The 17,013-nt window shown below is 33.5% G+C and overlaps 2 protein-coding genes across 4 annotated transcripts; one reads left to right on the forward strand and one right to left on the reverse strand.

Annotated features, from left to right (window-relative positions):
• Positions 1–951: 951 nt before the first annotated feature.
• LOC123197083 (plastid lipid-associated protein 3, chloroplastic-like) lies at positions 952–4,584 on the reverse strand. Its single transcript, XM_044611267.1, has 3 exons — positions 3,917–4,584; positions 2,213–2,408; positions 952–1,491 (listed from the first exon to the last, which is right to left on the reverse strand). Exons 1-3 carry the CDS (start codon positions 4,486–4,488, stop codon positions 1,183–1,185), a joined length of 1,077 nt encoding a protein of 358 aa, XP_044467202.1. The 5' UTR covers positions 4,489–4,584; the 3' UTR covers positions 952–1,182.
• Positions 4,585–9,610: 5,026 nt separating this feature from the next.
• On the forward strand, positions 9,611–16,446 carry LOC123195785 (homeobox-leucine zipper protein HDG5-like). Of its 3 annotated transcripts, none has more exons than XM_044609626.1 (12): positions 9,611–9,719; positions 10,057–10,261; positions 10,370–10,545; positions 10,765–10,882; positions 11,343–11,525; positions 12,163–12,636; positions 12,766–12,864; positions 12,949–13,161; positions 13,570–13,738; positions 13,828–14,096; positions 14,187–14,285; positions 15,549–16,446. In XM_044609626.1, exons 2-12 carry the CDS (start codon positions 10,124–10,126, stop codon positions 16,035–16,037), a joined length of 2,427 nt encoding a protein of 808 aa, XP_044465561.1. In that variant the 5' UTR covers positions 9,611–9,719; positions 10,057–10,123; the 3' UTR covers positions 16,038–16,446. The 3 variants fall into 3 exon arrangements, with proteins under 3 accessions (XP_044465561.1, XP_044465562.1, XP_044465560.1); XM_044609627.1 differs by having other exon boundaries at positions 9,695–9,713; positions 14,190–14,285; XM_044609625.1 differs by having other exon boundaries at positions 9,696–9,713.
• Positions 16,447–17,013: the final 567 nt, after the last annotated feature.

Genomic DNA, 17,013 nt, shown 5'->3' on the forward strand with positions numbered 1-17,013 from the left:
CAACATATCTAAAAGATAATGTGTCTTATTTGAGGCTTTTTCTCGAGTTGCAAGTCACTGTAGTGCTTATTTGTTTGTCTATGATAACCTTTACAGATGTTATATCTATGAGTTTCACTAAATAAGAGTTTTGAGCATGTTTAGAAGACATCATGTCTTGTCCAAGGCTTCTTCTCAAGTTGTAGGCTGGTATTATGCTTATTTGTTAGTCACTTATCACTTTCATGGATTTTGTGTCACTGATATTGACCAAAAAGGAGTTCTGACCACAAAACAAGGAGTTTTTATTTGATCCAACTCGGTATACAGCTTAATAGTGAATTAGTTGTGAAGGTATTTAGAAAATGCTTCATAAGAAAAGAAACTTCCAATTCAGGTTACAGTGAGCTATCCAAGAGGATTTCCAACACTAGTCATATCCTGGGTTGTTCTTTTCATCCTTTTCAATGAGAGCAATGTTATCCATATCTACTAGTCATACACAAGTTTTGAATCATTAATTCTAATATTATATCAATTTAACTCCCACCAACAAAAGTTTTGTGAAAAAATTATATGACCTAATCCCCATGTGTTCTTCACATTGAACAATGTTTTTCTCTTTTCCTGTTGCAGCAAACTACCCACTTATTGTGCTTACATATGCAAATTCAGTGAAAGCTAACTGCTAAAGTTGTTAACATTTCCCACAATTTAATTAAGAGCCAATAAAAAAAAAAAAAGAAATGAGTATGCATTTAGGAGATGAACATTTATTCCATCTGACCAAGAGACATCCCAATCTTGAAAACTTTTACAATGTTAATAGTTTATAAATATTCAATGGCTTGGTTTCTATTAAATTGCAACACTTAATGGACTTAGTTAAGCCTCCTCTTAAAACATCATGCGTAACATTCACATGGACTTGAAGAACAATCAAAAGAAACTTCCATTTTGTTCAACTACATCTGACACAAAAAGGTTTCAAATTTTTCATTCTTCCATTAGGCTTCAGCAGCCAAACAGAACATAAGAATTGCAATCAAAGTATCATTGACACTATTTAAATGCCTGAGAGATACAAAATGACAGGAACAAATTCTCTTTCATCTGTGTAATGGGTAATGAAACCACAAAAAGATATGGTGAAGAGTATACGTATAGATTAATCTATAAAACATAATGGAATGTACCTGGTTACTAGTTTAGAAGAGGACTTCCTTCTTTAACAAGCACAAAAAGACCACCATCCCCTCTAGAGATTCGAAGGTCTTCATCAAGGTATGTAATAAGAAGCCAGGACTTGGTCCGTTCACCGGGAATAGGTATCTTTAGGGGTGGCTGACCAGAAATTGCTCTAGCAATATTTGCTGCAGCCTCCTGCAGTGTGGAGAGAGATTGTTGCACAGGCAACAAACTGACATTCTGCCCAAAAATATCCACATTTTCTGGAAGAGAAACAGTTGACTTAATATCTGGAGGTTGGAAGGTAGCTTCCTTAAATTGAACCTGCACATTGTCAAAAAGATTCATAAGATTCGATACACATCTATCTACTGTACAGAAGTTCTCAGGGGTTTTGAGGAAGTTCTGTATTGCAACAAACATTTTCTCACTGTACATTTAGCAAACTACATCAAAGATTTTTGCAATAACTTGCCCTAAGTGCTGCAGAGACAACTCCAGAATTATCAGTGATCTTTTCTTCTTTTTTTATATATTAATGACAAGCATTAAAGATCATTAAATCTTCCAAATTCATTTTAAGTGGCTTAATCATTCACAATTTTTTCTGGAGTTCAACACATATTCGATTTAAAAACACAAGTTCCAAAATAAATTCATTATTTATCATAATGCAACAAACATTTTCTCACTGTACATTTAGCAAACTACATCAAAGATTTTTGCAATATCTTGCCCTAAGTGCTGCAGAGACAACTCCAAAATTATCAGTGATCTTTTCTTCTATTTTATATATTAATGACAAGCATTATAGATCATTATATCTTCCAAATTCATTTTTAAGGGGCTTAATCACTCACAATTTTTTCTGGAGTTCAACACATATTCGATTTAAAAACACAAGTTCAAAAATAAATCCATTATTTATCATAATGCAATCACTTTAAAAGTTTCTCATTGATTCATTTATTTATTTTTCCACAACAAAAAATTTCTTTTGAAATTAATTATATAATCAACCGCTCAAGTTTGGTTAAAGTATTACTTGAATTCTAGAAGGGCTTCGAACTTCAAAGGAGGCAGAAGCACTGAAAGAAAACGTAGCAAAGGGGCTGGACAATGTAGTCGAGTTCTCAATGGAGAGGCTACTGGTGTCAATTGTTTGAGATATCTTTTCCACTTTCAACAAAGGAGTTGCACCTGCTGCCAGAAGAGGTAACAGCTCAGAAAATGCTGTGTACCTGACCAGTTTGAAACCAGACGCAAAATTAGGATAGTTGCAATTATTAAGCATCAGTAACATCAAGACATAAAGAAACAAAATGCATAAATATCACTAATTATCATCAAGGGCTTATAATTTTCTTTTTACGCATCCAAATCCAAAAGGTAAAAAAATCTCCAACGATCACGCAATTTTGCTACAAGTTCCAGTGAATCTAATCCGAATATTTTTGTAATCAATCTATGTCCAAGTTAAGTAGAAACGCTAGTGAAGCTCTTATCAGCATACATCCTAAAAAGATTGTTTCCTTTTGGATTTTATAAAATATACATTATTTGTTAAAATGCCTTTTCAAAACATTAATCATCTTAAATAAAACATAGTAGGCAACTACCAGTAGTTCAGAAATTAGCCGACCACCATCCTTGAATTTAGAATTAAAAATCCAAAACTACTGTAATCATTTCTTTTAAAGATCAACTCTCTCTCTTTTTCTCATGATCATTGCTAAGGATCTATTTTCTATTTACATCCAACACAGCTCAAACACCAACAAGAGTCGCAATCTGTATATGTGTTTGTTTGATGAATTCTTCACAGAAGGGCAATGAAACAAGGATGGAGAAGAAAAAAGACTGGAAACATTTGGAGTTTCTAATTTTAGATTTTCAGGATGTCTCATCTTCAGAAGATGAAAAGAATTTATCTACTGATCTTAGTTTGGCTTGTTTCAGATGTGTTAAGAGGGTTTACTGGGCAGTTTAGCTAATTCAAAAGATTTTAGTCTTTTGTTACTTAATTTGACAAAAAAAAAAAAAGAGATTGATTTCTGGTTTTAGACAGATTTTTTATTAAAGAACATCTTCAAGCCATCTACACATTGCACAAGTGGAAAACAAAAGACATTTTTCTCACTGACATTATGCTAAGAAGTTGTATATTTTTTTTCCCCTCACTAAAAGCATTCATGCCTACACAGGTTTTTGGTATTACTTAACGCAGACCACTTCATTGTAGATCACTAAGATATAAACCTAATTGGAGTTGAATGGTTAACTTGGGTCAAAAAGCAACTTTGTTTATGGTCACTCACTCATAGCAAAACCATTAAAAGGTAGACCAAAAACCATTTAAAATGAATGATTTCACCTATTGGTTCAAACGAATGTCCAAAAATACAATACAGAAAAAGAACGATTTAATATCTTACACAAGTTAAAATTTTTTTTGTCATACTCAACCAATGTGGAGACAAAAAATTAGCAAACAAATAAGAAGATGATTCTTGTAACATGGTCTCAAAATTTCAAACTTTCTCTTGATACTAACTTTTAAAGAATCAGGGTAATGATGGAATGAATCAAAATTCATTTTGTTTCTATTTCTCTTCCTTTCTTGTTGATGAATTAAATTCGATAAATTCTAATACCAACTATCCACTTTAGCTTCGAGCGAGAACTCCAAGTTCCCTTAAAACTTTTTCCTCCAAAACAGAATTAAGAATATATAATAAGAGAAACTCACAGCAAGACCCAGTTGCCATCAAGAACACCAGCAGTCTCTACGGGTCTTGGAGTAGGGTTAAGCGCCTCCAACTGATTAGCGAGCTCCAAAACCTCGGCCCTAACTTCCGCCCCTGCCCGAAACCCGAACTCTGTCCCATAAACAGTGTCCACCAAGGATTTCTTCAAATCAGCCAATTTATTATCATCTTCCTCCACCGCCTGTCCAGCAGTACCGTTCCCTTGGCTCACATGCCCCTCCTCCTCCTCCTCCTCCCACTCGTCCTCGTTCTTCGGAGGGTCCGAATCAGGCAGCTTGGTGGGTTCAGGCTCGGGTTCGAGCTCCGTCTTTTCGCCCCATTCGTCAGTGATGGAAACTGGGATTTCGGCGGAGGATTCTGAATTGGGTTCAGGAGCGGGTTGGTCGGGCTGGGATGAAGCGCGAGAAATTAGAGGACGGAGAGGGAAGGTTTTCGTGGGGTTTGTATGAGAAAACGAAAGAGAAGAATGCAGTTTAAGGGAAGAAAAGAAGAGAGGTTTAGGGTTTTCGAAGGAGGCAAACAGAGATGATGGGGAGGTCAAGAGCAGAGCCATTTCAAGCCAATTAATCGTTTAAATGTGACTGATTTTTCTCTTTTTCCTTTTTTTTCTTTCTCTTCAAAGCGTAGTCGATTCCATCGGTTTAGGTAGTTCAGGTCAGATTCTGGGCCATAAAAAAATAATAATAATGGGAAATATTATATAAATTTTACTGTATAAATAGGTATTTAAAAATTAAAAATAAAATAATATTTAATTACATTATAATAATTTATTATTTATGCATAAAATTACACATATAATATTATTGATATTTAATAGGCCAAAGGACTATTTTCCACCTAAAATATGTTGATTTTTCAAGTTTTCTTCTGTTAATTTTGAAAATTTCATTTACCTAACTATAAACAGTTAAATTTAACAGTTTTAAATATAAAATTATTATTTTATCAAAATATTAAAAATAAACTTAAATTTGAGTTTATTTTCCCCCTCAAACTTTAAAAACTAACAATTTTTCTCTAACTCAAGTTTTTAAAAACTTTATTTTCCTCCTAAAGTTTCCAAACTTTCAAATTTAATTTTTTCAACGATAATTAGTGATCTCCAAATATATACTTTTCCTCTCAGGCACCTCCTCCTTCCAATTGTGCATCTTTCGATGTTGTATAATGTCATCATCGACGAAAACATCACACGATATGGGAAGATGCATGGTCAGAAGAAAAAGGCATCAGAGAGGAAGAGTCAGTGCTTAGAGATCATCGGTCGTCACTAAAAAAATTATATCTGAAAGTTTAGAAAAGCTAAGAGGAAAATGTAATTTTTGAAAATTTAAATTAAAAGAAAATTATTAATTTTTATGATTTAAAGAAGAAAATGATATAACTAATAGACTCAATTAATTTTAATCATTTATATATAAATAAATAAAATTTTTAAAATTAACGAGTAAAAATTTGAAAAATCAATATACTTTGGGTCGGGGGTGGTGGAATAAGTCCTTTGGCCTATTTAATATATAGATTTCCCTGCCACTAAGCAAACTAATTTGGGTGGTCTACTCGGGCGGTGACATTAATTATAACCCTTTCAGCACAAAAAACCTTTATGTTTGACTACGGGGAGAGATTTCAACGATGATTTAATATTTATGAGAAAAGTGATTTCCGTCGCCTTCAAGTTTACCTTATTTTGATGTTTCCAACTTCAGTTGTCTTTTGTTTCTTGTATTATTTGTATTGAATACGTTATCAATACAAATCGCTCTATATAATTTGCTTAGAAATTAGGATAATTCAATACAATTACTATTAATTATTTAATTTATTTAATTCATTCATATTTTTTTTATTGTTATTCTTTCATTTGCAAAAACAAATAATGAACGTTGTTACTTGTTTGTAAAATTAAATTACGGTTGTTTATATTTTTATTTTTATATTTATTTTTCTGTTTGTAAAAATAAATTGTGATCGTTTATATTTATGTTTTTTTAATAATTATTTTTTTTATGTATAAATATAAATTATGATTATATCTTATTTGTAACTTAAAGTTTACAAAAATAATGAAAAATATGGATATGAAATCCGAAATATAATCAGAACTAAGGTTTTAGATATTTTAATTTAAAACTCAATGTTTTGAATGTTAATTATAAAATCAGAAGTTTTGTGAATATTAGACAAATATGAATTGAAATTCTGACACAGTAATTTTTTTTTATTTTTTTATTTTCATATTATAATTACAACTATATCTCATTTATAACTTGAAGTTTGTATAAATTTTAGAAAAATATGGACTTGAATTATAAAATATCATCAAAATTAAAGTTTTAAATACTATAATATTCTGAATATTAATTACAAAATTAGAAATTTTGTGAATGTGAGATAATATTTGAATATGAAGTTTCTAAGATTTGATGGAAAAAATGATATTAAAAGAGTTTTTGACACGATCTCCACCTAGAGTATATGAGTCTTTAAAAAACAATAAAATTAAATTAAAAAAAAAATTAAGGAGTTATGTGAAAATGTTAAAGGAGTTTCTAACAAATTAAGGAGCTTCCCACCTTTGAATTCGACCGATTCATGGTCGATTTGGCCGTTGATGGCCTTAACATTTGTGTTCGATCGTCAACTGATTCGTTATCTTTCTTTGGTTAGGGTTATTAATGATAGGTAAAGAAAATGAGTTGTTGAGGGTCTTTATTAGCTCCGGTTGTTAGAAAAGAAGGGAAGAAACTGTAAACCCTAGCAGGAGGCAAATGTAACATTTTAAACTTTTGGATAAGAGAGAAATTGTTAGTTTTTAGAAAGAAAATAAGATAAAATTTTAAAACTAATGAATTCAATTAACTTTAACAATTTATGAGTTGATAAAAGGGTTTTTCAAAGTTAAAGGGTGAAAACTTTAAAAAATAACCATCTTTAAATGGGAATAAGTCCTTTGGCCTTTATTGTTTGACTAAATTGAAAGACATAAATTTAAATGTTTTTGAATTATAGTTACAATCGAATCAAGCTAAGTTAAATATTTTGGGTTTGAACCCCATTTGATAATGATAGATGCAAGGGTCGAACGTGAACTTGATGAGCTCAAGAGTTGTAGGCTCAAGATAAAAATTGCTAACTCAAGTTTGACTTGAGAATCTATTATAAAAACTCATAGTTTTACATTTATCAATTATCTCTAATATTCAAAATTCGATAAGAGGCAAAATAAAAATTTTTAAAGTGTAAATGCGAAACTTCAATTTTTTAGGGGTTTATTAATATTATATAGCTAGTTCAAACTCTCAAACTCACCGAGTCAAATAACAGCCAATTCGAACTTGATTTAATTATGCTAATACAAACAACCTAACATGAAGGTAATGAAAGGGAAAATGGAAAAAAAGTGCATCCGTAAAATAAAAAAAAGACTCACACATTCTGTACATATCAGCAAATTAAGCCTCTGCCCATCATACCACGGTAACCTATGATCCAAGGGCTGCAAACCTCCCTTTAGATTACCGGATATAAGGTACCATAATACCGTGGCATATCTATATCTGTACCATAAATCTGAACAGTCTAATTTACTGAGAATGAATGTTGGTGAGAAAGTCTTATAAAACAATAAAGGCCGAAGGACTTATTTGCACCTTAAAAATTATTTTTTTCTCAGGTTTTTATTTTTTATGTTTTCAAAATTAACTAAATTTATTAGTTTTAAAATTTTATGTCATTTCCTTTCTTAGACTTTAAAAAATTAATAATTTTCTTCAGATCAAATTTTAAAAAATAATATTTTCTTCCCTTAAAGGCTAAGGTTTCTATTTTTTTCAATAACGGGTGACGACATCTCTTTCTTTTCAACTTGTCTCTTTTTTCGACACTGTTAACAAAGAGTATTCCGGATAATAATATTAGATGTATATCTAATTTTAAATAAATATTTATTATATATTTAAGAATAATTTAAATGATAATAGAGTAAATTTCACATATAAGAGAATATAATTTAAGTTTTTATTAGTAATATATCAAAATTAAACTTTTAATTTATTTAATTCAATAATTATAGAGTCGATAATTAAATTTGAAATTTATCTTATTTAATATAATTGATTCAATTTTAGTGAGATTCCTCGTTTAAAAAAAAAAAAAAAAACTTGTGGCAATTTTTCATGATTGAGTACAACTCTAAAAATTTTGGGTAACGAGGTGGCCCCTTTAAACTTTATTGTGAGTATAGTGAGGCCCCCTTTGACATTAACTTCGTTTGGACCACAGATTAATGAACGGCCTAGATGTATTCACATATATGTAGATAATTTTTAAAAGGCCAAAAGACATATTCCCACCCAAGGAATGTTGCAAACTTAAGAAGGCAGTTATTAAATATTAAAAGCTCAAACTTTTCATCTATAAACAATTAAAATTAATAAAAAAATTAGTTTTTTTAACAATAAAATTATCATTTAAATAATAATTTATTAAAAATAATAAAATATTATTTAATTTTTTAGATTTAAAAAATTAACAATTTATTCATGATTAAACTTTAAGAAATCCCATTTTTTCCATATTCCGTTTTCTTTTTCTGACGAGTATTCTCCAATCCTCTCTCCAGCTGGCGGTCTTCTCCCCCTCTTCGTCTTTCATCCTCTTTCATTGCAATGTTATTGACCATTGAAGAGCAAGTTGACGACGATTGAAATTGACTAAGAGAGTTGAATCTCTCACTTAATTTCAATAGGATTTTTGCATGGTTTCCACAATAGAAAACCACTGAAGAAGATGCAGGGTGTCGAAAGAATAGTTGATAACATATTAGAGTGAATCATTAAGAAGAATGATTATCGAAAAAAAGAATGCATTTTATGAGATATAATTGTAATATTATGAAATTTAAGGGGATGATAATTATCGCTAAAATAATAAAATCTAAGAAATAAGGGAGAATAGTAAATTTTTAAAACTACGATAAGAGAAATGATTAATTGTCAAAATTAAAATTAAAAAAAGAGAATAAAATTTATTTTATTTAATATTACTCTTTAAAGAACATTTTTACTCTTATGATTAACATCACATTTTAATAGCGTGGGTATTTTGATTTTTGAAAATTAACATATATCTTTTTGACAATAAACTAAAACTTGGGTGGGAATATGAAATAAGTCTTTTGGCCTAGCTTCAGTTACGATTATTATTTTTCGATAAGGTAGAAATTTTTTAATAAATGGTAACGTGAATAATTTAGTGCAATCCTTCCATGTGAGACATTATTGTAATCTTTGACTTTCCTTCCTACCTTTCAGCTCTCCAATTTGACTCGAATAATTTTCCCATCTAATTCTCAATATTTTAAGAACAAATCTCACTCGAACTACAGGCGGTGCCGTCCACGCAGAAGCAATATGCACAGCAGACTCAAAACACGCAGCGGAAATGCGCGTTGCCGGGGTTATGAGAAAAGGAAAAAAGATTTGACTTTACGTTTAAAAGCATACGGAAACGCTTGTTTCCATTAAAGATTTGACACGTGTCTTGAAGGTCAAACTGAGTGAGTGGCGGTGGCGTTGGATCAGTTTCTGTGTGAAAAAAAACGCCGTTAAAATCAAGTTAACCCCGTACGGTAAAATATTAATATCAATAAATTGAAAATTTATTACAGAGGGAGAGAGAAAGGAGGGTTTAGAAAGAATAGCGAAGCGGAAAAGAAAGAGAACAGAAGAGAGCTTGAGATTTGCTCAGTTTCCCCAAAACACCGACACACTGGTGGTGGTATTTACTACCTTCTTCTAAATTTCTTTTGTTTCATTTATTGTTGTTGTTGGAGTTGGAATCATCTCAGGAACTACCAACTAAATGCAATGGTTTCAGGGTTGTTAAATTGTTGACTTGAAGATCATGATTATGATCATGAAACTTTTTAAATTCTCGTTTCGGTGTTGAAAATTTCAAATAATTTTCTGGGTTTTTTTTCTCAGTAATCTGATCAATTTTTTTTATTCCTTTTGAGTTGCATGAAGCAGTGGTGTTTGCATTTATGTTTCTAGGGTTTTCTTTATCTTTCTAATCATGGTTGAGATCTTGCTGAATCCTCTATGGCAAAACACAGGAGTGGTTTGAGTGAAGAGGAGTGCAAGAAGTGGAAGCCTAGTTGAAAACTTTCGGTATCTAATAAAATGTTTGGAGATTGCCAAGTGATTTCGACGATGGGAGGGAACATAGTTTCAACAGAAAATCTCTTTTCATCACAGCCGGCGTTACAAAACCAAAACTTCAACTTCATGCCTTTCCATCCTTTTTCCCCCATGGCTACTGTAAGTTTCTTCTACTTTAAATATATCATTTAATATTCTTGCTTTTAATATTGCTTCCACTCTCTTCTTAGTTATCTTTTGTTCATGAATTATTTATGTTTTTCGCAGAAAGAAGAGAATGGATTATTGATGAGAAGTACTAAAGAGGAGATGGATAGCGGGTCTGGCAGTGAACAGGCTGAAGACAAGTCGGGGAATGAGTTAGAGAGCAATGAGCAACAACCCGGCCAAAAGAAGAAACGCTATCACAGACACACTGCTCGCCAGATCCAAGAAATGGAAGCGTATGTTTGTTTTACTCTCACTCTCTCGTTGTTTTCACTTCATGCATTGAGATTTCATCACTGTTTCTCTTAAAAACCTTTGATGATCTCTTTCTAACACATTTTCTTCCTTAGAAAACGTTTCTCGCTTGTCATGCATCAAGCACTCTCCCATTTTCAAGTCATTTTGCGGATTATTACCCTTTTTTATCATGTTATTAAGCAATTCTTGTTTTGCAGCTTGTTTAAAGAATGCCCACATCCAGATGACAAACAGAGGATGAAACTGAGCCAAGAACTCGGCCTCAAGCCACGACAAGTGAAGTTTTGGTTCCAAAACCGGCGAACCCAGATGAAGGTGCGCAAGTTAGCGTGGAACTTTAATTACTTTCACTGTAACCCTAAACTGTAACAGCACTTAATAAACCCTTGAAACTTTTTAACACAAACGCAGACAAAGGGCAACACTTTTTTCCAAGAAACGCGTCGTTATTATAAAACATTTTCAAGCTAACTAGCCTTAAGCAGCTAAACCAGGATGCATTTGATATCCATCATCATGAACATTGCTGAAGAGAATCACATTTATTTTTTGTATTTCTTATGGTCATACATTAATGGTGGTCTGGTGTGCGCATTTAACTCTTACCTGCACATGTGCAACCCAAAAGGTACACAGAGTTAATGCCATATACCATTTAGGTTCCAGTATTAAAGTCCCCAAGGCCTATTCAAGTCTTAGTTTCTACTGCCTGTAAGTGAGAATGTGTTTGGGGTTAATGTTTTGACTTCTTTGTTGTGAAATTAATTATTATTAGGCGCAACAAGACCGGACCGATAATGTGATACTTAGAGCAGAAAATGAGACCTTAAAGAATGAGAATTACCGGCTGCAAACGGAGCTGCGCAATGTTATATGTCCTAACTGTGGAGGTCCAGCCATGCTAGGGGGCATTTCCTTTGAAGACCTTCGCCTCGAAAACGCCCGCCTTAGAGAAGAGGTATGGCTGTTTGTGGGCATTTATTTGTTTGGTTATAAAGCTTATTTGGTTAAATACTAGAAAGCAGAAACTTACCCATGGTGCGTTTTTGCATTGCAGAAACATCTTCGTTTTCAAAATACCTCTCAAAACTGCATTGAAATGTGTTCCATGGAAAGAAACGCGTCTCTTCCCCATATTTTTTAATCGATTAAAAATTGATTTTATATATTATTCTCATTTACAATTTTTAACTCTAATTTTAATTTTATCTCAACTCTTCTTTGACATCTAAAGTTTCTTTTATCATCAAAGTCTTAAAACTCATCTTCTTTATTTTTGATTTTTCAGATATTGACAAACACTCAAAAAAATCAATTTATTCAAATTTAATACATATTATTTATTTGATTATCGATTGATATAACAAATTAGTTAAATGCACATTTTATTTCTATTAAAAAGTGTATTATATTTTAAAAAATACAAGTTGTAAATTTTTTTATAAACTTTGTTATTTTTTTATAAATTTTATATTTTTCATATTTATGTATTTTATCGTTTATCCATGCTGCATAAGTCAATTCATTGACATGTTCAATTTGAAAACATGTTCATTTTCCTTCAGAAAGTGATGATAAATTGGAATTCTATGCAGTTAGATCGTGTGTGTTGTATTGTTTCGCGATACAACGGGAGGCCAATGCAAACAATGGGTCCAGCTCCTTCTCTAATTCCTCCTTCATTGGACTTGGACATGAATATATATTCAAGGCATTTTTCGGAGCCTATAACTACTAGCACTGACATGATGCCGATGCAAATGCTTCCTGATACTTCAAATTTCCCAGAGAGTGGTCTGGTGTTGATGGAAGAGGAGAAGTCTATTGCAATGGAGCTAGCTATCTCATCCATGGATGAACTTGTTAAGATGTGCCGACTAAACGAGCCTCTGTGGATTCATAACAGTGAAAATGGAAAGCAATTTCTTAATCTTGATGAGCATGCCAGGATGTTTGCATGGCCTTTGAATTTCAAGCAGCACTCAACCGAGCTCAGGACCGAAGCCACTCGTGATAGCGCCGTGGTTATAATGAATAGCATCACTCTAGTTGATGCCTTTCTTGATGCAGTAAGTCGAACAGAAATTTAAAATAAATTTCTCTGAAATGTGAATCCTTTAATCCCTTTTTTTTTCTGATCCTTGATTAATATAGATTATCAAAGTGGGAATGATTTTGTTTCTTGTTCACTAGTTCAGAATAAATGGATGGACCTGTTTCCTTCCATTGTTGCTAGAGCAAAGACTATTCAAATAATTGCTTCTGGTATTTCTGGAGCAACTGGTTCTCTTCACCTGGTAGCTCCTTATTCCCCCTAAAGTTTATGAATGCGAAAATTTTATTGCTCAAGTATAATTTTTTTTTTCTCTTCAATCGAGTAGATGTATGCAGAATTGCAAGTTCTTTCTCCTTTGGTTCCCACTCGGGAGACATATTTCCTGCGTTATTGCCAACAGAATATTGAGGAAGGAACTTGGGCTATTGTTGATTTTCCCATTGATGGCTTCCATGTAAACATTCAGCCTTCGTTTTCTCTATACAGAAGACGCCCATCCGGCTGCATTATACAAGACATGCCCAATGGTTACTCAACGGTTTGTACTAACTCTTTCTTAATACACTCTTTACACATTCGTTACACCTCTTACGTATGACAATAGATCAAAGAGGAGTCAGAATACTTTAATTTTCGTTCTCACAGAAAAGACATTTTCTTTTCGTTACCTTATCCTAGATACAAAAATGACAGGAAATCTCCATTCCCTCACCAAAAAATTTCTCTCCACTTTCCCTCTCCATCCCTGTTAGATTTAGGGTATGTACAAAGGAAAGACGTATTAAGGACTGGGTAGGGAACCCTATCCTTAAGTGTAGAAATTTTAGTTATCTTTGTCTCTATTGTGAAATGCCTTTTTATTTGGAAAGAGACGGGTTAAAGGTCCGATTTAAGGATAGAATAGTCATCTCAACTCTTACTTTTACTGCATGTGTTCATAATGCAGGTTACATGGGTAGAGCACGCCCAGGTTGAAGAGAAACCTATTCATCAGATATTCAGTCACTTTGTCTACGGCGGCATGGCCTTCGGAGCGCACCGCTGGTTGGGAGTCTTACAAAGGCAATGCGAGAGAGTGGCCAGCCTGATGGCCAGAAACATCGCCGACCTCGGAGGTTAATTGTTAAATAAAAACCTTTTATATTCCATGTAATTTCTTTCCACCGTCAACCTTTAACAGTTCTTTCGACGACATTATTCACAGTAATACCCTCTCCGGAAGCACGAAAGAACTTGATGAGGCTAGCCCAGAGAATGATTCGAACATTCTGCGTCAACATTAGCACTTCCAGCGGCCAGTCGTGGACGGCGTTGTCGGATTCCCCCACTGACACTGTCAGAATCACAACAAGGAAAATCACAGAGCCTGGTCAACCTTATGGCGTCATTCTTTGCGCCGTCTCAACAACTTGGCTGCCATATTCTCACACCCAAGTCTTTGATCTCCTGAGGGACGAACGCCGCAGATCTCAGGTTCAATTAAACTAATAATCTTTTATTTATTTTACAGATTAAAAACCTATAATTAACTAAAATGAAAAATGAATTTTTTGTGATGTTCAGCAGCTTGATGTTCTTTCCAATGGGAACGCCTTACATGAGGTGGCTCATATTGCTAATGGCTCTCATCCAGGAAACTGCATTTCTCTTCTTCGAATCAATGTAAGCTTTTCATTTGTTATGCATGTAAGATTTATTTTACATCATCGCATAATTTTAATCATGCATGCAATCTTAATTTTACATCATAGATTATAAGAATCCTTAAAATACCATACAATCTAAATCTATAGTGATGTTGAGATTGATGTCGAGATTACTTGCAATAAAGTGATTAATCTTGCACTCCTGAAACCTTCATGAATAACAACTTTCAATGAAAACGACTATACTTGATAAGGTCCAATAATAATAAGACCTATACTAATATTGTTCATCTAAATTATAATATTTAAGTGTGTGAAATTTATATTTGTTTTGTCGAAAATATATATTGGGTTTACAAGTGTGAAGATTAAAACTCATATTACGCAAAATCAATTAGCTTGTGTTAAGGTCTAATCCACAACATTTATATACCACTTTTTTATGTTCTATTCATTAGATGTGTGACTTTTTTTCTTTTCTTTTTTATTTGAGTCTCCAACACCCCCGCTTAAGTGTAAACATCTAGGCTGTTAGGCATATCGTTTGGCTTAGCCGATTTGTGGCTGGGTGCATTGTCAACTTAGATTGTTAAACCCACCGTTTGGTTTATGCTTTAATACCATATCGAAAATATATATTGAGTTTACAAGTATAAAGATTGAAACTCATATTACACAAAACTAATTGGCTTGAGTTAAGGTCCAATCTACAACATTTATATACCACTTTTTTATGTTTTATTCATTAGATGTGGGACTCTTTTCCTTTTCTTTTTATTTGAGTCTCTAATACCCCCGTTTAAGTGTAAACACATAGGTTGTTAGGCCTGCCGTTTGACTCAGCCGGTTTGTGGTTGGGTGCATTGTCAACTTAGACTGTTAAATCGATCGTTTGGCTCGTGCTCTGATACCATATCGAAAATATATATTGGATTTATAAGTGTGAAGATTGAAACTCATATTACACAAAACCAATTGGTATGTATTAAGGTTCAATCCACAACATCTATATACCATTTTTTTATGTTCTATTCATTAGATGTGAGACTCTTTTTCTTTTCTTTTTATTTGAGTCTCCAATATGTTTAATCACTCAAGTACATTGTAATATACTATTAAACTATTTAATTATCTACTTTTATTAAATCAAAATTATAATTAATATTACTCATCCTAAGAAAATTTTCTATCAGTGCAACCTTTTCTAGTTTATAGTAGGAATCAATGTTCTCTTGATGCGCTGTTATTTCTTAACTGATTTTCCTTTGCATGCTTGCAGGTGGCGAGTAACTCATCTCAGCACGTAGAGCTAATGCTGCAAGAGAGCTGCACGGACCAGTCGGGAAGCCTTGTTGTGTACACCACCATTGACGTTGATTCCATTCAGCTGGCGATGAGCGGCGAGGATCCGTCGTGCATCCCGCTTCTCCCTTTAGGGTTTGTCATAGTCCCGGTGGAACCCATGAAGGAGACTACAAGCGGCGGCGAGGGCAACTCGATCTCATCATCTGAAGATGCCAATATCCCAAACTCAGGATGTCTACTCACAGTCGGGCTTCAAGTTCTCGCCAGCACAATCCCATCAGCCAAACTAAACCTCTCCAGCGTCACCGCAATCAATAACCATCTCTGCAACACGGTGAACCAAATCGGCGCTGCTCTCAGTAGCGGCACAAACATAGCCATGGCCATCAACACCAGCTACACTGAGAGTAATGGCAACCTTGTAGGCTCTAGCCTGGAGCCCAATGTTGCACCGAAGCAATAGTTGTTTAATCATATGGCAATCATCCGAAACCTTCCCTCAAAAAAAGGTTACCCAAGCATAAAATCGAAAGGGCATTTTGTTTGTTATTTTGATCAACCGCTAATCCATTTTTTTGTGGGAAGGTTTAGGATTAATTTCATCAGGACGTGAAATAAGTTAGAAGTAGTTGAAGTATATTATGATTTGGGTAAATAAGAGACGAATTAGTTGATATTGTGTGTGATGGAAGGAGTCAAGAGCGCACCAGATATAAACCCTTGGTTTTTGGTGAGGCCTTAAAGAAGACGGGGCCTCACCACCCAGCAAGGGTGGTGGTTCGGGTATTGACTTCTGCTTAGCTCGTTGGCCTTTTGGTTTGTATCGAATTTAATGCTCTCTGTTGAGTTGTTATTTTATACACATTTCTCTCTCTGTCTCTCTCTCCTGTTCTCATTATTTATTTATCTTGTTTCCACCTAAACTGTGCCCGTCTGCCGCATTAAATGTTTGTCTGTTGAGGAGGTCAGGCCGGCCCAAACCTCCTTTTGTTGGCATGCCTGTAACGGTATTGTTGGTATTTACAGGTCATACCAGAGTTGGTGACCTGACATGGCACAATCAATTTAAAAATATTTTAAAAAAATAAAATTAAAAAATATTAAGAATTATAATTTGGCTGACTGCCCACTAAAGGCTTATGGACCAAGGGGTTCTGGATTGTACTACGGCCCTTTTAATCCTAATGATCCGGTTTGGCCCGGTAGAATTCCTAATTGATGGGTCTAAACTTGATTCAACCCTTAGGTACAGTATCCCACGTCAGAACCGATCCGATATGACTCACTGCAATTTCTTTGACCACCCTTGACCACATGTAGTCAACTTTAGTAATCTTAATTTCTGAAATATAAAAGTTTTGTCTTAAAGAGATATTTAACTTAATTGTTTTTTCTTGAAAATAATGCCAAATATATTTGGCATATATTAAACTATCAAG

Source organism: Mangifera indica, chromosome 14, assembly GCF_011075055.1.
Source record: "Mangifera indica cultivar Alphonso chromosome 14, CATAS_Mindica_2.1, whole genome shotgun sequence".
NCBI classification, from domain to species: domain Eukaryota; kingdom Viridiplantae; phylum Streptophyta; class Magnoliopsida; order Sapindales; family Anacardiaceae; genus Mangifera; species Mangifera indica.

What these genes read in the sequence shown, in the direction of transcription:
- LOC123195785 (XM_044609626.1), top strand. Translation starts at nt 10,124, where the DNA reads ATGTTTGGAGATTGCCAAGTGATTTCGACGATGGGAGGGAACATAGTT. An exon ending in CTTTTTCCCCCATGGCTACT is followed by an intron (nt 10,262 to 10,369) that starts GTAAGTTTCTTC and finishes TGTTTTTCGCAG; the next exon opens with AAAGAAGAGAATGGATTATT. An exon ending in TTGATGCCTTTCTTGATGCA is followed by an intron (nt 12,637 to 12,765) that starts GTAAGTCGAACA and finishes TCACTAGTTCAG; the next exon opens with AATAAATGGATGGACCTGTT.
- LOC123197083 (XM_044611267.1), bottom strand. Translation starts at nt 4,488, where the DNA reads ATGGCTCTGCTCTTGACCTCCCCATCATCTCTGTTTGCCTCCTTCGAA. An exon ending in GATGGCAACTGGGTCTTGCT is followed by an intron (nt 2,409 to 3,916) that starts GTGAGTTTCTCT and finishes CAAACTGGTCAG; the next exon opens with GTACACAGCATTTTCTGAGC. An exon ending in GAAGCCCTTCTAGAATTCAA is followed by an intron (nt 1,492 to 2,212) that starts GTAATACTTTAA and finishes GACAATGTGCAG; the next exon opens with GTTCAATTTAAGGAAGCTAC.